The sequence below is a fragment of the Lactuca sativa genome, chromosome 8, assembly GCF_002870075.4.
Source record: "Lactuca sativa cultivar Salinas chromosome 8, Lsat_Salinas_v11, whole genome shotgun sequence".
Classification (NCBI taxonomy): Eukaryota; Viridiplantae; Streptophyta; class Magnoliopsida; order Asterales; family Asteraceae; genus Lactuca; species Lactuca sativa.
This window is the reverse complement of record NC_056630.2, coordinates 103,100,056-103,122,634: the sequence shown is the minus strand read 5'-3', so window position 1 is coordinate 103,122,634 and position 22,579 is coordinate 103,100,056. Positions and strand designations below refer to the sequence as shown.

At 36.8% G+C, this 22,579-nt stretch overlaps 1 protein-coding gene across 1 annotated transcript; it reads right to left on the bottom strand.

The window, feature by feature from the left end:
* Positions 1–586: 586 nt before the first annotated feature.
* LOC111909618 (probable xyloglucan endotransglucosylase/hydrolase protein 23) lies at positions 587–1,845 on the bottom strand. Its single transcript, XM_023905407.3, has 3 exons — positions 1,497–1,845; positions 1,202–1,395; positions 587–1,086 (listed from the first exon to the last, which is right to left on the bottom strand). Exons 1-3 carry the CDS (start codon positions 1,779–1,781, stop codon positions 702–704), a joined length of 864 nt encoding a protein of 287 aa, XP_023761175.1. The 5' UTR covers positions 1,782–1,845; the 3' UTR covers positions 587–701.
* Positions 1,846–22,579: the final 20,734 nt, after the last annotated feature.

Here is a 22,579-nt window from a genome sequence, read left to right as displayed (position 1 = left end):
TTGGTTTACCGACAGATAAAAGCGTCGGTAAGTGCCCAGTTTTCTAGTAGTGTTATTCCAAATATTTGTTATTCAAAAGATCTAGGAATGGGCTTTCACTTCATAGTTTAACAACTCGGGTTGAAATGTCGGATACTAACATTTCATGGCAAGTTGCTTTCAATAAAAAAAGATAGATGTATGTCCTTAGATCTTTGGACAAAATGACAACCACAGTTTTCTGTAGGATTTCCCCAGCTACACCGATGGTTCCAACATTCTTTGATCAATAATATAGTATGTAGATTTTCTCATTTAAGATGTCACTAAACGGATTTAACTTTATTAAATTTAAGAAAAATTAAATATCCTTCTATTTTTCATCCTAACAATCCTCATACTAATTTTAAATTTTAAATGACAAGGACAATATTTAGTCACTTTACTTTTTGGATAACGTAAATTCGTAGAAATATATAGTTAATTTTGAATAACACTCCAGCTTATTATCAACGCAAGAACCTAAACGGAGGATATCATATAAAAGGACACGAAAAATTAAATCACACTAATGAATGCTAACAACAAGACTTCAACCCGTTGTGCAAATTCCAATATTGTTTTGTTTATTCATTGTTGACATGCAAAAAGATTATGAATTCAATTTCCGAATATAATATTAAACACAACAGAAAAATTAATATGTATAAATTCAACTCTCCTTATGCCGATTTGCACTCGGGGGGAAATCCTTGAGGAAATCTCTTGGAATCCGAGCAGTAGTTATAGATCATGTAATTCTTTTGTGCCCATCTTAGTCTCTCCTGCTTCGTATTATCCAACTCCTCTGATAGCCATGCCGGGTTGTCAGAGCCACCGCAAGACGATTTCCCAGAAGACACAACACAAGCATCGGCCTTAAAGTTTCTATATGAAGCAGTGAAGGGAGCTTTACTCCAATCAGTCTTAACAAGCCCACCCCTGGTCGCCCAATCATCAGCATTCCATAAACTAGAGTGTATTCTCATAGGTTGATCTTTTGGAAACGGTACTCCAATCGATTCAGCGTTCTTGAACTCCCTAATGGGTGTTCCATCAACAGAAAATCTGAAAAATCGAAAAAGGAACATCAATAAAAGATTGAATAATAGAACAGTTAACCACGATAGCTTAACGTGGCTTATTATATATATGTATAGTATAAACATACGAAGATACATACACGATGCTTTTAGGGTTCCAGAGGATAGAATAGGTGTGGAAGTCGGCAGTGGGGTCGAACCAAAGGTAGAATTGCTGCTCTCTATTCCCTTTTCCTTGGCTAAATACATTTGTATGTAGAATGTAAGGATCACCACTCAAATTACCCAAGAACTCGAAGTCAATCTCATCCCAGTTTGACCCCTTCGAAGACAACTGCAAGACAATCACAAAAAACCATGTTTAGTATCTTTTTTGCTTCTCGTTTTTACAAATAGTAAAACTCCCCGAGAGATAAAACTTAAAAAGTAACTTACATAGTAGGCAGTGACAGTGCCAGCAGAGTTTCCAGCTACAAGCTTGAGCTGCATATCGATTTTTCCAAACATATATTCATTTCTTGATTCAAAGCCGGAGCCAGATGAATTATCAAGGGAGAGCGTTAAGAGGTCACCATTGAGTATTTTACCACGGCCGTTACCCCAAGTGATATCAAACTCATTGTAGAAATCAGCGGAGACAATTGAAGTACCCACAAGAAATAGGAGTACCAGGTAGAAACCTGGAAGCCCTGAGGAAGAAGAAGAAGAAGAAAACACCATTTTCAGAAATGTTTGCGTTTCTTTGTTTGGTTAAGTGGATGTGAAGATAGAAGAAGTGAAGATTGTCGTATTTATAGGGTGTTCGAAAGTTTAAGGGAAGATGAGGAGGAAGGTGACCTAAGTAATCTTTAAGTTGGTGAGATGATATATATTGGTTGTAAAACAGCTGGTATGTGGGGGAATAGTATTTTGACGTAGTAGGGAGATGGTGCACTTTTGTTATTCCAGACCAAATAATATTAGTGACGAATGGTGTAGGTCACTTCAACATCGAATCCATCGATACTATAAGAAATGTGGCTTTCACGCGGTTTTAAAATAACCTTTTTTGTTTATTTCTCAAAAACAATAATGTTAATAGAAAAAATAATATATATATATATATATATATATATATATATATATATATATATATATATATATATATATATATATATATATATATAAAATGTTAGAATTAAATGTGATACCTAAATATAGTGTAAATGTATCACTAAATTTGGGTCGTTGGATTAGAAAAATCTAATGACTAAGAATGATTGTGGAGTTAATTAGTTTTTAACAATTAATTTAATTAATTTACTTATAAAATCATTTACAAGGCAAACATATTATTATTTAGGAATTTAAATTAAGATGGGTAAGTAATTTGAAAATATTTAATGCTTTAATTAATAATAGTTATGTCGAATACATTTGGTGTACATAACTGTATATGTTTTTTTCTTTTTGTTAAAAAATATGGTACACCTATTATATGATTTAAGAATGTTTTTATAATACTATATCTATTCTTCAAAAAATTGTTAATTAATTATTCAAACTCCCTTTTGCATAACACTAAAAAATATTTTCAAAAACTTATAGATAATAACAAATTCTTTAAGAATGTAATAACAAATAATCTCTATAAACATATTCTAGATGAATATGATTACATATACAAAATCACCTATTATTATTTTAAAACCAATATACTACACATTCTTATATACATTCTTGAACAATGTGATATTCTAGAAGAATATTATTGCATATATAGATACACGTATTCTTTTTTTAAAATTATTAATATATTATATATTCTTAAAGAATGTGACAGCTAAAATACATAATTATCAAACGAAATCTCAAATTTATAATTCTTTTCTCATAAACGAATAATAAAACGGAATAAATTATTTCCTATTAATTACAAATTTGTTAAACAATATAAAATACAAGTAATTTTTTTATTGTGTTGATACTTTTCATATATTCAATTTGGTGGATCTTGGTGGTTGCAAAATTGATTTTAAAAAAAAAATATGGTTCTCAATAAAAAAAAACATTTGTGCTAATAATATCCAGAGAAGATGATTTTGTGACATTGATTTTGGATGACAACCATATAAAAGGCTATCATCTGAGATTAATCTAAGAAGAATATATATAAAGAAGATTATCTGTGATTTAAGATGTAAAAGTTGTAACATATATTAATTTTGCTTCCATATATATGGCTTGTTATTTTGGGATTATATGACCAATTGTTATGAAAATACAAAAATACACTTATCAAATTATTTGATCATATTTGGTTATATATTCACACAATAATTAACGTTTATATATCATTCTAACTCTCTCTCTCTCTCTCTCTCTCTTTATATATATATATATATATATATATATATATATATATATATATATATATATATATATATATATATATATATATATATATATATATATATATATATATATATATGGTTTGGTTTGGTTTGGTCTCAAATCCATCTCGGTTCGATTTGGTTTAAAGGTTTTCGGTTCTCGATCAAATAACTCTCAGCCCTAATTCACACGAGCCATATTGATCTTTAATATGTATATATAATAATATGTAATTATTAAATATTTATCCGATGAACGTAACTACAACTCTATGGAATAAAATAATGAATTTACCAATTCCAAATAACATAAAACCTTTTATACAGAAAATATGTAACTTTATTTCAGTTATATATGAACTGATATAAACAGAAAAGATGTAATTTTATTTCAGTTATATATATGACTGATATGTCTTGATCGTATTATTACTTGAGAATAAACTTAATAAGTTAATGTCTTATATCACTTGCTCCCACTACGTACCGCAAATAATTTTTAAAAGCGTCAACTATAAATTAATAATTATAACCATGCAATGTACGTAGAGATATTTGAATATGTGTTTCCATGACTTTGAGATGGAATTTTATGCCAGGAAACATGGTACATCCTCATCACATGACTCTTTATATTAGAAAAAAATGATAAATTAATAAATAATGTTCAAGGTTAGACTATACCTTCCTTTTCTATATGAGGCACATATATATTGTTGTTTTATAGTTTTCATGTAACAATGTCTTTAATTAGCAAGAAACTAGCTCAGAAGCACATGTTACATGAAATCAAGTGAAGGTTTTTCAACCATTCTAGTATTCTACCTAAGGCACATTAAACATTTTACATCTAGCCATCGTACCTTTAATGGCTTCAACTTTTTTTTTAATAGCAACAATTCATTACGACTAGCAAGTAACTAGACCCCGAAAAGACCACCATTAAAAATTGTCCATAGCTACAGATGGATTTTTTTAGCCATTTGGGCCAAGAAAACTTAGAATTACACTTTCTATTAGACACCCAACAAAAAAAAAAGTACCAACAACAAAATCGAAGATGAGCTCCTTCTTTGATTTTGAACTTTTGAATATGGTCCCATTAATCTTCTGTAGCCAAATCAGCCAATAGTAACATCCATTTACCGCATCAAGAATTTCTTCCGCGTGACAGCTTCCCTTGAACCCAAGGAGAGCTGAAGGATAAGGAGAATGGGAACCAATGTTCCACCATAAGGCCAAGCGAGAACGCAGCTGGGATGCAAGAGAACAAGAAGAGAAAAGATGGTTGGGAGTCTCAATTTCCTTGATGCATAATTGCACGGGTGACATATAATAGTTGGGACATCGACATTCCTTCTAATAGGATTGGAAAGTGATATTGCTATTTTTAGTCATATATTTTGTGCAATATTCAAGCACATTTAGCTATGTGTTGGCAATTTATTGAAATATTTGGTACTTAGTACGTTAAAAATCTATGTTGGAGCCAAAAAGACATTCTCATGGAAAAGGGAGCTAAAATGCAAGCTGGAAGCTAAGAACTTGAAGATATCATCAAAGAGAAGAAAACATGCAGAAAAGTATCTGCCATGTCGTGGTCGACACCTTCCCATGACGTGGTGACATGTCAAACATCTGAAGATTCTCGGATGTCTACATGGAGAACTTGGAGGGCACGGATGAAAACACGACGTAACGACGTGGCGGCTAATTTTTGGAAACTTATATAAACGGTCATTAGTTTAGAATTTTAGAGAGTGTTGATATTTATTGTGATCTAGCACAACCAAAACCCTCTTACAAACCCTAAGAAAGCCTGAGATTGATTGAAGAACAAGAGTTGAAGAGATCTAATCACAAGAAGGCGATAATCATTTACTTTGCTTACATAATCATGTTTAGTGATGTTTTTATTCACTTTAGCTATTTTTCAGATTTAGTGTAACATCTTGTTTTGAAGCACTTTAACTTTTGATCGTTATATAAAGATTTGTTACATTTTGGTCCTTAAAGTGTAAGATTTGTTGTTAGGAGTGGTTAATATTGCCATTTTTGAATTGTGGGGTGGAGCCACGTACGCTGGGCGTATGTTTGCATATGGGGTTAAGTCCCAAACCTAATATTTAAGGTTTGGACCCTATTTATTCTTCATTAACTCTCAAACCTGGTTCCTTTCATCCACCTCCATCCTCTCCAAACGTTTTTGCAAATCCTAATCTACCTCGTGAGCATTTTTGAGCTTGTGTGTGTGTGTTTTGTGCCTTTGAAGAAGAAAGAAGGAAGTAGATACCATCTTGGAGGAGTGAAGCACCTTAGATCCAAAATCACATCATCATTTGACATCACTTGGAGGTATAAAGTTCTGAACTTGGTGAAGTTATACTTAGATCTTGTTTTAGGCTTGATCTTATGTTATTTTGGTCCCATAAGTTTGGTATTATGAGCAGGGATTACTCTAATCCATTTGATTTGTCCTTTCATAGGTTTTGGAGTCTCTTGAGTCATAAAAATGTAATCTTGGACACTAGTCTCTTCTCATGTATGGCCTAAGTTGTCTTAATGGATTAAGAGGTTAGGTACTTTGATGTTGGGCACTTAATGGTCATGAAAGACCATAAAGTTGGAAATTTTATGGTCAGGGACATCATTTTGGCCTTGCATCTGTAAAATGGAGTGAAGGGCTTAAGGATTAAGCTCTTAATAACTTGGGTTGGCAGCCAGCTACGTACGCTGGTCGTACAAGGCGTATGTGTGTGTACATGGTCAACAGACCCGTACTTGATCAACCAACGTGTACGTTAGGCGTACAGCGGAGTATGTTGGGAGTATGTATTCAAGTGGGTTAAATCATTTGACTTTTTACCAGATTTTGACCAAGTTTGACCTAGGGGTATTTTGGGTATTTTGGATTGTGGTTGAGAATTGGTCATTCGGATGGACAATTGACGATTAGAGCTTAGATTCGGAGTCGGGACCTCATAAATGATTGTTCAGATTGAGAGGTTAGATTTCCTCACTATACTTATGGGTCGAAGGCACCAAGGGCGACCCAATTAGATTGTTATGCTGGTATGCCTTGATTGACGATATGTTGAGTTTGGGGTAGATTTATATGATCATAAGATAGTTCTTGATATGCGTAGACCGGTAGATCTATTGGAATACCTGTGATTTCTGTCTGTATGATTATCTGTTTGTTGAATATGTTTGTTATCTGTTATATGTTGACATATTCTTTTGGGTTGAGACTTTATTAATTTGTGTGTGAGTCATCAAACCAGGGGTATTCCAGTCTAATGACTGAATGGACCCAAGGGTATTCCAGTACGATAATTGAGTGGGCTCGCTGTATATTAGAATTATGGTCTGATGACTGAGGGGACCTATTGTATATTGGCATTCCAGTCTGATGACTGATTGGGCCAGGGGTAATCTGTCACACCCCCGAACCAAACGGCGGAAACGTCTGGGGGCCTGAGCGTGAGTCCATTGTTGTAGTATCATCACAGAGTATATAATTAAAACATAACATCATCTTCATCACACAGGTAATATGACAACATTTATTGTTTACATCGAGTATTGTATTTGAATATTACATGCCAAAATAGTCAAAGTATAATGAAACAAAATATAACAAAATATCCATTAGTTTGTTCCACTCAACCTGCTTCATCGGTTTCCTGAGAATACACGTTAATTTAAAAAAGTCAACATAAAAATGTTGGTGAGTTCATAAGCATGTTTGTGAAAATTATTTGTACAACTTTGAAACCACCAGAAAATCTTATATTTTCTGAAAACAGTTTAGTATGTTTGTGTCAGATCTTGTATTAATTCATGTGTGTTATTGTTTATTAGAATGTATAAAGATAATGCAGAAAATGTAAAGAGGATGTAAAGAGAATGCCCCCAGACAACCCTATGTTGTCTGTAAAAGAGAATGATGCCATACCAACCCCCGAGGTTGAGTACCAGTATGAGTATGTTCCTGAGTAATCCAAAGAAGAAAAGAAAAGAATGGTCTCCCGTAAATTTATAACGTTAATTCCACTAAGTGAGCCGTTACAACCATGTTTGATAATGACAACTTTGCCTGCCTTGACGTCTGGAAGACGCCAACTTGTTTAAGGTAAGGTTTGTCACCCTAGATTGGATTAGTCTAACTGTATCAAACAGCTCAGGTGTGGGGCGTCACCCCCGTATAGATCTATACACAAACTCACACTCTTCCTCCAAGAGACTCTTGTTATAACTATTGGATAAGGTGTCTAAGTCCATAACTATTTCTGGTAAATACTTGACCCAACCCGGCATGGTTCATTTGGGTTGCATGGCACCATGCAATTGGATAAACTAAATGAGAGAAATAACACATATGGTTTATTAATATATTATAAGTTCTAATATATTAATAATATTATTTAATTAGTTTTGATCAAGAATTAATTTAGAATTAATTAAGTGATCAAAAGAATAACTAATTAAATATATGGGTAGATTATGTAAATCTTCCATATCTTATATAGTGGGCTAAAAGGCTCCATGGATTATCAAGTTGGGTTCCACCCATAGGATGCTCCATGGATGCTCCATGGAGTTAACCCATGGATTGAGAAATGAAGAGTCATGTTACATTAGGGTTTTACCTAATGCAACACACTATATAAGGACCATGTCTCTCCCCAAAATCGGTACACTAGTGATACACCAGAGAAACAAGAGGGATTGGCCAATTTTGAGTGTGTTAGAGTATTCTCTCAAATTTATAATTTGCATTTGGTGTTGTGTGAAGCATTTGAGGCATCACACTTGAGGTGCTAGGCTCACAGGTTTCAAGGAACACTTACAACAACAAGGTATGTAATTATATCTATTATTCAATTTAGAATTGTTCCCCATGTATGTTAGATAGGATCATAGCCTTGGAAATCTACTTTGCATGATAATTAGACAAACATAGATCCAAGGTTATTAGGGTTGCATGTACATTTAGGAAGTGTTAGAATGCTAAAATCGCAACAATAACTACAGGTCTCGATCGTACACTCAATAGGTGTCAACCGACACGTCTCACTAGATCCTTAATCGAATTTAAGCGAAGAAAAACATATAAACTCATTTCTAGGCCCAATGAACCATCTAAGTGAATCACTAAGGCATCGCTAAACATGTAAGTCATTTCAAGGCCCGATAGGAATGAGATTATATAACTTGGGCCCAAAATATACGTAAAAGGAAACCTAAGGCCCATTTCACATGTAAGGTATTTAGAGGCCCAAATAGCACGCAAATAGTATCCAAGGTCCGTCGCGCATGTTAATGGATCAGTGAGGCCCAATAAACATATAAATAGTATTCATGACTTATCAAACATATTAATGGGTTACTAAGGCCCAATAAACATGAAAATGATCTAATTAGCCAGTTTGTTATTATATTGCTAGTTTTAGCTCAATTATTTACTAAATTGATATAAAAGGCCCGCTTTTTGTAAATGTAACACTCTTCGCCCATTAAGCCAAAAATTTACGCGTAAGGCCCAATTTTAGTAAAAAAAACATCTTAGGGTCTTCTAAAGGCCAAGTCTTGCATCCAAAACAAGTTTACACACTTTTAGTAAGTTAAAAACAATTTTTCTGGTTTTTTACTTTTCTGACCCCGTTGTTGGAAAATTTGTAGAAAAATCATCGTAAGTCAAAATTTGGATCTGTAAACTCTGGAAGTTTGGTAATTTTGTCTACTTTGTTCACAATGTTTCTCATAATTTTTAATGGCCTCAAACCAGTGTGAAATTGCTCACCTTCACAGGCTGGTCTGAGATTATTTCAAATATGATAGGCAGTTTCGTAAAATTCGCCAAAATTTATAGAAAAATCGTATGAAAACATGAGAGTAGTCATTTTAAAGGTATAAACCTGAGCGCTTTTTTTCATGTATAACATATTTGAAAAATATTTCCATTAAGGTGTTCAAAACAGTCCAAGATTAGCCCAAAACTTTTCTGTCAAAGGCTGATTTTTTAGTATAAGTTATCCATGTTTGTACACAACACTTATTTTTGCTATTTTAAGCGTATAAATCCTAGATCTACAAGTTTACATATAATATATGTGATAACGCATACTTTTTTCAAGGTCTTTATGAAGATCCAAGTGCTAAACTCCAAGTTCAAGTAAAACTCTGAAAGTAAAACACATATCACAACATATATCATGATAACACACAAAATCATGCATACACACATAGATCTACACAACACAACTTGTATTCTCCCCCAAAACATTATGAAAATAAAAAAGAAGGGGTATGAACTCACTTTGTTTCGATGTTTTCGGTTTTTAGTGATGAGATGAGTAAATCTCGGCCCTAGCAAACTCCTTGAGGAAGTTTACGAAATTAGATGATTCAAGAGTGTGAAAAACTTGATGAAAACCCTTGGAATCACCCTCCAAGTTACGAAATTTTTGGAGGATAAGAGAGGATTTCTTTAGAGAATTCTTAGAGTGTTTGAAAATGGAATTATGTGTGTGTGTGTGCTCTTGGCCAAGGGAGATAAGAGAAGAGAGAGAGAGAGAGAGAGAGAGAGAGAGAGAGAGGTATTGAGGTGATGTTGCATGGAGATCCACCATGCAAAAATGATGTGTCACATGCTAGATTAACCCCCCTTTTCTCTCTTTTTTTGTTAACTGGGCTGAGAATTGGGCCAAAGAAGAGCGGAGATGAAATGGTTTGGGCCTTTCCTTAGCTTAGATTGAATTTATGGTGCCCAATAATAATTTTCGGCCCATTGGTCCCTAATGAGGGTTCATAGCCCAATGAAATAAAAGGAATGGGTTTTACGGCCCATTAGGGCCAATTAAATCACTTATGGCCCATTATGGCCCATTAGGGATAAAATTAATCATTCTAGCCCCAAATGGCCCAAAATGCTATAGTTTCATGAATTGGGTCCATTAGAACCCAATTAGGGTTTATTGGCCCCAAAATAGTCAACTTGAAAGTTTATTGGACCAATAGGTCCAATAAGAGGATCCTAGTTCATAATAAACTTGAATCGGGATTACTAGGGTTTTCAACCCCTAGTTGACTATATGAGATGTATTGTATTAGGAATTGACCTTCATTCAAGAGTTTGGATTCGAATGGATGATTTTGATTGAGCATAGAGTAAGATATTCACTTAGAGTACAAGTCTTACAATAGATGATGCTTTCATGAGAATAGAATTTCCTAGCTAAAATGCTAGTTGTGACATCATCACCCCGTTAGAGGGAATTTCGTCCCGAAATTCTTTCGAAAGATAGGATTGTTGTAACACCCCGAGTTCAGAATTGCAAGTTCAGGGTTCTTAGTGTAAATGAGGAAGGCTGACTCGGCGAGTCGATGGATAGACTCGGCGAGTCGAGTCGCGATTCTGGTCACGCGTTAAGTGACCAACTCGGCAAGTCGGAGGCTGGACTCGACGAGTTGGTGTTGGGATGAGAAAAACCCTAATCCGGAGTTTGTGCCATATATAAAGAACATAATACCCTCTCTTCAGCCTCTCTACATTCCTTTTGAGTCCCAGAAACCCTAATAGCCATGAGTGAGAGCTTAGAGAGTGTTTGGAGCTTTGAGAAGTGAATTTGGTGGAGGAGACTTTAAGAATAAGAGGCAACCATCAACGATTTTGTGTGGATCCAGAACCCACTCCAGTTTGGGACATATTTGTGAGGTATTAAGTTGTACCATGACCTTTTCTTCTAGAATCATTCATATGTGGAGGCTAGGGTTTTCCTTGGTTAAGGGAAATGTCAAAGAAGTTATGATATGTTATGTGTATGGTATATGTGGTTGGTATTTTGGGGGTATCTCACTAAGCTTTCGGGCTTACAGTTGTGGTTTAACGTTTCAGGTACTTCAGGAGACCGTGGCAAGGCAAAGGCGTGATCATACCGCACCTCATGTTTATGTTTTATGATATGGTTCTGGGAATACTCTGATAATAAATGTAATGAAAATCTTTTTGTAATAACTTAATGAAATTGGGTTGTTTTTGAAAAGTTTAAATTGGTTGGAATTTTTAGAGCGTTACAAATTGGTATCAGAGTCTTGGTTTGAGTGTATTGGAGGAACATTCGTGTGAATCCAGTCTTAAATCAAGGACAGTTTTCAAAAGAGAATTTAAAATGGTTTTCAAAAATGAGTAAAGGAGGATGCGGAGGTACGATCAGCCGGAGTCAATAAGTAACCCCAAAATACCATACAAGTTGTTTGTTATGAGATATGTTAAAACAGCATGCTAGTGTTAGGCTAGGGATCTTTAGGAAGTGCATGATAGAGTTGCCTGACTGTGATGCCTGCTAGCCTAGGGTTTCTTTCTGTATGAGATTTCCAATGTTCCTCTAGGAGTGAGGGTTGAGTGCTTGTTATGCATGTTCATCACTAGGGTGTTGTGGTGATACTTGATATAAATATAGTTAGGTGTGGACGGTAGTATGGGCCCTTACTACTGAAAGCACAGGACCCATACGCATATCAAGGAAGTCACAACCCCTAGGGTTGGGTTGGGAGTTGGTTCCCGGGTTAGTGCAAAGCATCTGATATTTTGCAGTAATTTCAGTATGGTGGTTACGAGGCATGCTGGGAGCGGATCCGGGTCAGGATCGGGAGTAGGAGGGGGCGGTCAGGGTGGATTAGCACCACCCGAGGTTATTGGTCAGATGAGCACAGACGAGTTGGATACTAGGATTCGTGAGATTCTGCATGATGAGGTTGCTTCTATGTTCCGGCCGAGTTGTCGGAACTGTTTGGGTCGATCAAGACCGCCATGGTCGAGTATTTTGATGATCGCTATGCAACTCTTACAGAGACGGCTGCCGCGGCGGCTACAACGGTAGGGGGAGGAACCAGTAGAGGTTTTCAGTATCGGGATTTCTATAATACGAAGCCCCCTACTTTTGATGGAGTTCAGGATCCTATTATTAGGGTTGCATGTACACTTAGGAAGTGTTAGAATGCTCAAACCCCAAGAGTGGTATCAGAGCCTAGGCTTGTTTGTTTGTTATTTGTGCTAAGTAGTTGAAAAAAGTCGATATTTTTGCAATCTGACTGATGAACTTGCCGAGTCCATGGGGGGACTTGTCGAGTTCATGTGAATCTTCAACCTACTCGCCGAGTAGGTTCATGCACTCGGCGAGTAGGAGCCTCAGAATGCAGATTTTCGACTTTAGTTACTGGAAATGGACTAGAAACATTACACTAAATTGTTTTGGTATTTGAAAACTTGTTTTAGATGGTGTAATGTCTTTGCTAATCCATTTACAACAACAAGTTATCAAAATTACAAAGTTTTAAGTGTAATTTTGATTCATGAAAGTATTCATGTTCATGTTCTTGATCTTATGAAGTTTAGATGATCATAGGAATTGTTTGTAACCTATGTGGTAGATTAATTGTTGATCATTATGTGTTTTAATGGAGTCCATAACTTGTCCTCAAGTTATGGAAAACCAAAAGTCACTTTGTTAAAAACCATTAAAAAAACACATAGGTTATAAAAATGAAGAGTCTTCATTTTTAATACCCTAATAAACTCATAAGTTACAAGAAATGAAAAGTTTTGAAAGTTTACAAAACTTTCCCTCAAGTTTTGGAACAAGTAAAGTCTTGATTAAAACTTTAGTTCCAACCCTTAGAATTTTAAAAGTTAAAATTCAACCCTTATACGTATAATATTATAAGTTAATAATAATATATATATATATATATATATATATATATATATATATATATATATATATATATATATAAGATTAAAGTCGTCTTACCGCTAGTACGCCTCATTCACAAAGCTGGTCTATAAGGTGGGTATAAGGTTGTTGCCTATAAAATGGCAACTTAATGGGTGTCCACTCTGACCCACCGCTTGCTTGACTGGTGGAGGGTCGTTAGCCGAACGCGTAAGAGAAGGACTTATAAATTCTCATTACAAGTATGATGAATATTATAAAGTAACTAAATGTTTTATTAAATTCCCAATCTTAGTTACTTTAGGAAAAATGTGAATAAGGTGCTAATCCATGAAATTACACTTTACACTTTGTTTAAGTCGTTGGTGGAGCGTGTGTGGTTAACCGGCACACTAACGTGGACTTAACAAGGTAGGTAAAGGGTGAGTTAATATTTATCATAGTATCGATGGAGCGTGTGTGGTTAACCGGCACATCGATTGAGGGGTAATTTATTAAGGGTACCAAGTAATTTGCATGGTTACTTCACACCTCGTTTTGTGATCCTTGGGATCCCAGTCACAAAACTTGGAGGGCACACTCGAGATTGAAACATGCCTTTGGAAAGTTCATTCAATCTCAAAAGAATCTAGGAGTTTTTAAGAACCAAATTAAATATTTCAATATTTCGACTTTGGTGGAAATTGGTGAATCGTCATTCACCTACCTTTCAAATATGTTATTACTTAGAATACGACATACCTCTTCTAATTATAATATATTGTGATTGGGTCCTAGCCTTAATACTACATTTGGGTATTTTATTAAGGAATATCTCTATTTCTAAACTAAACTTTTCTTCTCTTCAGATGTATGCAACACTGCTGCTTCTGGCTCTAATCCTAATGGCTCCTTTTCTCTTATGAACTTGTGTGGGAAAGTCACTTTTGATGGATCAAAATTTAATGAGTGGATCAGAAACATCCGAATGATTACCCGCTACGAGGACAAAGAATATGTCCTCGATAAGGAGCTTAAGGAGATCGATGAGACAGTTGCTACTCCTCAAGAGATCGTTGACTTTAAGGCACATGAAAGGGATGCCACCAAGGTGGCATGCATCATGATGGCCACTATGACAGCCGATATCCAAAAGTCCTACGAGGACTACTACCCTTTTGAAATGCACCAAGATTTGATGGAAAGATACCATCAAAGTGCACGACAAGAGAGGTGTGAAATCATCTCCTCCATGATAACAACCCAGATGAAGGATGGAGAACCCATCACGGGCCACATGCAGAAAATGAAAAGATTTGTGGACCACTTGCTGAAGCTTAATGTGAACTTCCCCGAGGAGCTAGCAATAGATATTATTTTGCACTCCTTACCTTCATGTTATGATCAATTCCGCATGACATACCACATGAACAAGGAAGAGGTCACTCTCAGAAAACTTCAAGGACTCTTAAAGACCGCAGAAAGTGGTCTTAAGGGTAAGGCGGTTGTTACTACTCCTACTCCTACCAACTCCGCCCTTGTCTTGGCAATCGGGAAAGGACGAGGGAAGAAGAGAAAGAGTTCTTCGAAGGGTACCAAGGTTAGGACCCTTGATGGCTCTTCTTCAAGTGGAACCAAGAAAGGTTTCATCACTCCTTCTTCTGACCCAAAAGAGGCTAAATGCTTCTATTGCCATGAAAAGGCACATTGGAAGCGGAACTGCCCAAAGTACCAGCAAGATGTGAAGGATGGGAAAGTTAAACCCAACCATGCAGGTATTTACACTATCTTATCTAATAACTCATCCCATTCTAATTCTTGGGTCCTTGATACCGGTTGTGGTATTCATATATGTTCTGATTTACAGGGACTAAGAAGAAGTGAGAATGTGGAGCAAGGAATATTAAACTTGATCATGGGAAACAGGAAAGATTCACCTGTCACCAAGATTGGAGTTTATACTTTATCGCTAAATAGTGGGTTTAGTTTAGATTTGAATAAGTGTTTTTATTCGCCGGAAATAGCAAGAAATATTATTTCCTTTCATGCATTGTATAAACAAGGTTTCACATTTTCATTTGATGATGAAGTTGGTTCGATTAATGCTTTCTTTAATAATGTTCTTTATTTCAAAGCATTACCTTGTGATGGCGTGTATGAAACAGTATCTGTGGTTGATAACTTAGGAAATAATGTATTGTGTATTGATTCTGTTAATAATAATAACTTGGATAAAGCATCATTATGGCATTGTCGTCTTGGACATATAAGCAAGAAATGCATAGGCCAACTCCAAAAGGATGGAGTCTTGGAGTCGTTTGACCTTAAGTCTGATGATAGTTTCGAATCATGCTTACTTGGAAAAATGACAAAGTCACCCTTCACAGGTTCTTGTGAGAGGGGTGAAGGTTTGTTGGACCTTGTACACACTGATGTGTGTGGACCATTCAAACATGCCACAAGGGATGCTAATCGTTATTATTTGACTTTTACTGATAATTACAGTAGATATGAATATGTCTACTTAATCAAGCATAAGTCATAGACTTTCGAAAGGTTTAAGGAATTTAAACAGGAAGTCAAGAATCAATTGGGTAGGAACATTAAGAAGCTTCAATCCGATCGAGGTGGTGAGTATCTTAGTTCAGAGTTCCTCGACTATCTTAGGGAATGTGGGATTGTCTCACAATTGACACCTCCCAGGACACCGCAGTTGAATGGTGTGGCTGAGAGGCGTAATCGAACCTTGTTGGATATGGTTCGTTACATGATGAGTCGAGCTTCGCTACCAATCTCATTCTGGGGGTATGTCTTAGAGACTGCCACCCATATTCTTAATCTAGTCCCTACAAAGAAAGTTGCCAAAACTCCTCACGAGATGTGGACTGGTAAAGTACCTAAACTAGACCACATCAAGATTTGGGGTTGCGAGGCTTTTGTGAGGCGCGAGTCTCATGATAAGCTAGAACCCCGAAGCGAGAGGTGTATTTTCATCGACTACCCACAAAGATGCTTTGGTTACCTCTTCTACTAACCTAGTGATAATGTGGTCTTTGTAGCAAGAAGAGGAGTCTTTCGAGAAAGAGAGAGAATTTATAAGCCAAGGAGACAGTGGGAGGCAAATTGACCTTGAAGAGCTTCAAGAGTCAAGTGATGAAGGAACTTCAAACCCTAGCCCTCAACTTGAGGAGGAAACTCCTGTTGAGCCTATTGACGAGTATGTACCTCTGAGACGTTCCACGAGAGTTAGGAATGCACCTGAGCATTACTATGGTTTCCATATTACTGCGGAAGGTGAGACACTTATTAGTGATGAGACACTAGTAGGTCTGGATGAACCTAACAGCTACGTGGAAGCCATGGCAGGCCCTGAGTCTGCGAAATGGAAAGAGGCTATGGATAGCAAGATACAATCCATGTATGACAATCAAGTTTGGAACTTGATTGAGAATGTACCAGGACGTAAGACTGTAGGGTGCAAATGGATCTTCAAGAAGAAGACCGACATGGATGGTAATGTACACACTTATAAGGCTCGACAGGTTGCAAAGGGCTTCTCTCAAATTCCTGGAGTGGACTATGATGAGACCTTTTCTCCAGTAGCCAAGATTAAGTCTATTAGGGTTATGTTAGCCATAGCTGCATTTCATGACTATGAAATTTGGCAAATGGATGTCAAAACCACTTTCCTTAATGGAAAGTTGACTGAAGATGTTTACATGAGTCAGCCAGAAGGTCTTGTCAGCAACGAGTACCCTAATAGAGTGTGTAAGCTTGAGAAATCCATTTATGGATTAAAGCAAGCACCTCGTAGATGGAATCTTTGCTTTGAAGAAAAGGTCAAGGAATTTGGCTTTTCTAGGAGTGAAGATGAATCTTGTGTTTATGTCAAGGCTAGTGGGAGTATAGTTATCTTTTTGGTATTGTATGTGGATGACATACTACTCATAGGGAATGACATCCCAACTCTGCAGGAAGTTAATTCCTGGCTTGGGAAGTGTTTCTCTATGAAGGACCTAGGGATAAGGATTTTGAGAAACCGGAGTAAAAGACTAATTGGACTTAGTCAAAGTACATACTTGGACAAAGTGTTAAAGTGATTCAGCATGCAGAACTCCAAGAAAAGAGAGTTATCCATCCAGAGTAACGCCAGATTGAGTAAGAAACAAAGCCCAAGTACCGAGGCTGAGATAGCAGAAATGAGTCAAGTACCTTATGCTTCAGTAGTAGGCTCGATCATGTATGATATGACGTGTACTCGACCTGATGTAGCCTTTGCCTTGAGCATGGTCAGCAGGTATCAGGGGAATCCTGGCAAGGCACACTGGACTGCGGTGAAGAATATCCTCAAGTACCTACGGAGGACTAAGGACTAGGTCCTTACCCTCAGCGGGAATGATGACTTGAGAGTTGTAGGGTATAGTGATTCTAGCTTCCAAACTAATAGGGATAATTTCCGCTCTCAGTCGGGCTGGGTCTTTACCCTAAACAGAGGAGCAATCACTTGGAAGAGTTCCAAGCAGGAGACAGTGGCTGATTCCACTTGTGAATCAAAGTATATAGTAGCAAGCGAGGCAGCAAAGGAGGCAATATCGATAAATAACTTCATTGGAGATCTTGGAGTTGTATCAGCTATAAAGGAGCCCATGGAAATTTTCTGTGATAGTGAAAGTGCGGTTGCCTTAGCCAAGGAACCAAGGGATCACGGAAGATCCAGACACATCGATAGAAAATATCATTTTATCAGACATCGCATAGAAGAAGGAATCCTCGTAGCAAAGAGGGTATCATCGGATGAGAACCCAGCAGATCCCCTCACGAAGGGACTGAGTAGGGTTAAGCATCTCCAGCATGTTCGAAACATAGGGCTGAAGGATGATATGAGTTTTAGTAGTTAGATAAATTATGAAATTTATAAAGTGTAATTGACATTAGCTGATGCATAAAAGGTGTTTTATTTATGAGTAAAGAGTTGCTATCTCTTGTCAATCGTTTACTATAATTTCTTTTGCATATGGTTTATTAATATATTATAAGTTCTAATATATTAATAATATTATTTAATTAGTTTTCATCAAGAATTAATTTAGAATTAATTAAGTGATCAAAAGAATAACTAATTAAATATATGGGTAGATTATGTAAATCTTCCATACCTTATATAGTGGGCTAAAAGGCTCCATGGATTATTTTCACAACTGGAAATTTTGTGTCATGTAATCTATACACTCAAGTTAATGTGAATAAAAAAAAAAAAAAACTTAAGAGCATGTGTGATACCTACTATTATGACATCAAAAACTTCAATCAAATACATCATACAAGTGCTACAAATAGTCATCAAACAATTGGAAACCCTAGAAGTTCTTGTTTAGGTCCATTTTTGGACTAGGACTTCCTTATTGGACCCAAATGGACCAATAAGCTTCCAATTTGACTATCATGGGCATAGAACCCTAATTGGGCTCTAATTGGACTCACATTAATTTATTTCAACATTTTGGGCCATTTTGGGCCTAGAATGAAATGAATTAAAAGCTTTGATCCATGAATAACCAAAACTAGTCCAACAAAAATGTAAAAATCATACTACATTCTTTTAGGTTAAAACACACCCAAACAAACTCCAATATTGGGCTTAGGGGCAAAAAGCCCAAATTTTCCTTTTCCTTCAATACTCTCGGCCCAAGGCCCAAACCCAAGGAGAGATGAAGAGTTGACTTTGGTTTGCCACCTCATTATTGTCTTTTGGATATCCATGCAACTTATTACATATCTCCATGCATATCACCTCAAGGGTCTATTTCTCCCTCTCTCTCTCCCTCACTCTCGGCCATTGCAAACACACACACATCTCACAAACTCTCTCAAGAACACTCAAGAACACTTCCTCCCTCTCCACTCAAAGATCTCGAAATTTAGGAAGCATTCAAGAGGAAATTTCCATAAATTCTTCATCTAAGGTAAGATTATGCTTGGATCTATGACTTAGATTCTTTTGTCATCAAAATCTTTTCCTAATCCATGCCAAAATCGTGATCTTACATCCTAGAAGCACATCAAACTCGAGATCTTCAAGAAAAGGGTGCTAAGGCCAAAAATCACCAAGTTTTCTTCCATCTTTTCTTCAAAAACCAAAATCACACACTAAGGTGAGCTTCATACCCCCTATTTTCTGTTTTTATGAGTTTTGTGGGGGGGGGGGGGGGGAATACAAGTGAAAGTGTAGATCTATATGTGTTTTGTATGCCTTGTATGATTTCTATGCTTATATGTGTGTTTTTGTGTGTTTATAATGTTGGATCTAGTCATAAACCACTAAAAATCGAGATATACTTTATGTTAAATGACACTAGCATCAAATATATTTCTACATATAAAGTGTTACAAGAAAAATAGCCAAATGGCTTAGTAACATTTTCTTTGGGCTAAAAACTCAATTTTTGGACCTAAAATGTTAAAAATATAAAGTTAAAGGGCCCAAATTGAAATATTTCGAAATATGATGGGTGAGATGAATCAAAACAGTTTCCATAATGTATTTTCTGAAAATATACTTGTTGGAGGATTAAAAACATAAATTTCAAGCTTAATGGGCTAAAAATGACATTTTCGGCCCAATAAGGCCCATTATGCGAAATTTTCTGTTTTGGAGGGCCAAAACTGTGTTTTTCTGTAAAACAGTGGACTACTAGTGTTCCAAGTACTTTTCAAAGGTTTAAAATGCTTTTTAAATTCAAAAAGGACCAAAGTTGCAAAAATTTTCCAATTTGGGCCAAAATTGTCAAAACTGCGAAAAAGAGGGGTTATAACCGAGAAAACTGCATTTTCAGGGACTTAAACTGTTTTCAATGAAAAATATGCTGAAAAATATTAATTTCAATAATTTTTGGTGTTAAAATGTCAAGAAAAATGATTTAAGGACCAAACAGGTAAGTTATTTAATTAGAGGGTTGAAAAAGTAAATTTTACAAACAATAAGGGGCTGAAAACAGAAAACTTTCAAGGCTAATCCAATACACGCAATTTGATCAAATAATGGCACCGCGACTACCGACGAAATACAATACACAACAATACCAAAAGTCGTTGTTAAACGAATTGGTTCGGTCTCGAACCAATAAAAATCCGAAACTACTAATGCGACGATACCTCGATTCATACAAGTAACATTTGGGAATTCAATATACACGCGAGAGTGCACAGACGTCTACGCACTATCTTTGGGCCCCAAAAGTGTAAAATCTTGTTTGTTGGGCCTAGCTAGCCCAATGACCTGATCTTAAGGCCCGAAGACTTCTACCTTACGAGTTGTTGGGTCATACACGATCTAACACAGCGTAAAAGGACTTTCAATGGCTTGTATACTATCGGTCCCCAAGGGTCTTTTGGTATTGCTAGTAAAGTCGGTATTTCATGCGAGGCGGGTCAGGGACCCCTCGTACCTTTTTTATCCCCAACCGGTTAATGGAGTCATCGGGGTCTTTGTGTCCTCTTTCTCTTCGGATGTGGGATTACTCGAAGTCAGGGCGGTCGGATAACGTGATTAGTACGGACGACGCCTTTGGGATCGTTAGTATAGTTATAAACTGGTCGTTTGTGTAACGCGTGTTTATAGCAACTAATCATGCTCAAAAATAATCCGACGTCGCCTGGAATTGATAACTTCACGCGTTGCAATGGTTTTATTTTAACTTCATGGAATTCAAAGAATTAGGAAAACATCTGGTTTTCCTAGGGTTTTTTTTTTCAATACATACGGTTTTCAAAACGTACACAAGTTTGATGAACATTTTCTTTACAACTATAGAAACAAACAAGCATACGTATGGATCTTCACAAATGTTTTCAAGAACTCTTTTCAGAAAATATCGGATTTTCTGGTGGTTTTCAAAATGATACCAAACATTGCTTTTCAAATACCGCTTATGAACTCACCAACATTTCGCATGTTGACGTTTTTCAAAATACTTGTATTCTCAGGGAAGCAGTGAATCAAAGGAAAATGTACTCAGTGATGGCTTGCAGTTTACTTATTAACGAATCGAACAATTTATTTTTGGGAATGTAATGTTTAAATAATGTACTTCATGTAAACTTTATTGGTTGTACTATATTAATGCATGGTGACGAATGTTGTTACGTTTCATATATATTCAATGTTATGGTATTCAATTAAGTCACGACAGCCCTCGGACGTTTCCGCCGTCTGGTTCGGGGTGTGACAGGTTGGTATCAGAGCTTTGTTTATAGTGAACTAGCATGTCGAGCCACACATTGATGTGCAACTATAAACCAAAAAGAGGGACTAACATAACTCTGAACAAAACAATGTAAATAAAACACTCTTGCTTGCATTAGGAATAGGAACATAACGCCGAACCAAACACAATAATGCTAGTATCTCGGTTAATTCGGGACTGTTCTTAGTGATACCAAGGAGTGGATGTAGCCTGATCAACTACATTCTCTCCAAAGTAAAACTAACACACGTCTTGATGAGATCGGGATAGCTAGGGAACCTAAAACTATACCCTTTATCACCAAAAAGAGAGCGTCTAGTTAGCATAAGTCATAGACAGAAGAGTGACGATAGTTTGTACTTTTCCCCAGTCGTCATGGAGGAAGAGCAGCAGGGTATCCAGTTCCATCAGGTCCTAGTAGCTCACGGGATGCTTGAGGATGAACTGGGAGAGAATCTAGGGGAAGCACACGACGTCGGACCCGACGAATACGTAGACACCGACTACGAATTTGGGGAGATCGACGACGACGACGAGGAAGGCCAGGTCGAGGACCAGGACCCCGTCCCGCCCTATGAGAACAAGGCACAACCAGACCACCCCACTCCACCAGTGAACCCCCCAAGGGGGAACCGTTCCCACGAAGCTGAGATCGCCGCACTGCGACAACAGCTGTATGCTACGGAAGCTAGGGCAGTGCGAGCAGAGCATGAGAGGGACGAGGTTATTGGTGACATGGCAGAGATGGCGCAGTTACTGGCGCAACATTTCGGCATATGACCTCGGCACCACCTCCGGATGCAGCTCATCACGGTTAGGGATAGACATGTCTTAGTAGGTTGTTAGGAACTATGCTATGTACTCCGACTCTATGTTTAAGTGACTACACTACTCATAGAGCCGTTATGCTGTCGAAATAGCGTCACTTATGTATGCTCTTACGAGCAAAATTTTCTTATATTAAATGCGGATAATATTAATGAACTTTTGTGTGCTTTACTATGATATTACAAATTGCTATGTGTTGAGAAGTTATGATTGTATGTCCGATGGTAGTAATGTCTAAGTCCGTACCATGCCCCTAGTTAGTAGGATCACAACCTCACCGAAACCACATACACTCAACATCTTTCCGTTTCGTGACAGTAAGATGCCTCTCCGACCTACTCGCGGAAACCTAGGACCAA

What these genes read in the sequence shown, in the direction of transcription:
- LOC111909618 (XM_023905407.3), bottom strand. Translation starts at nt 1,781, where the DNA reads ATGGTGTTTTCTTCTTCTTCTTCTTCCTCAGGGCTTCCAGGTTTCTAC. An exon ending in GCACTGTCACTGCCTACTAT is followed by an intron (nt 1,396 to 1,496) that starts GTAAGTTACTTT and finishes ATTGTCTTGCAG; the next exon opens with TTGTCTTCGAAGGGGTCAAA. An exon ending in TGGAACCCTAAAAGCATCGT is followed by an intron (nt 1,087 to 1,201) that starts GTATGTATCTTC and finishes TCGATTTTTCAG; the next exon opens with ATTTTCTGTTGATGGAACAC.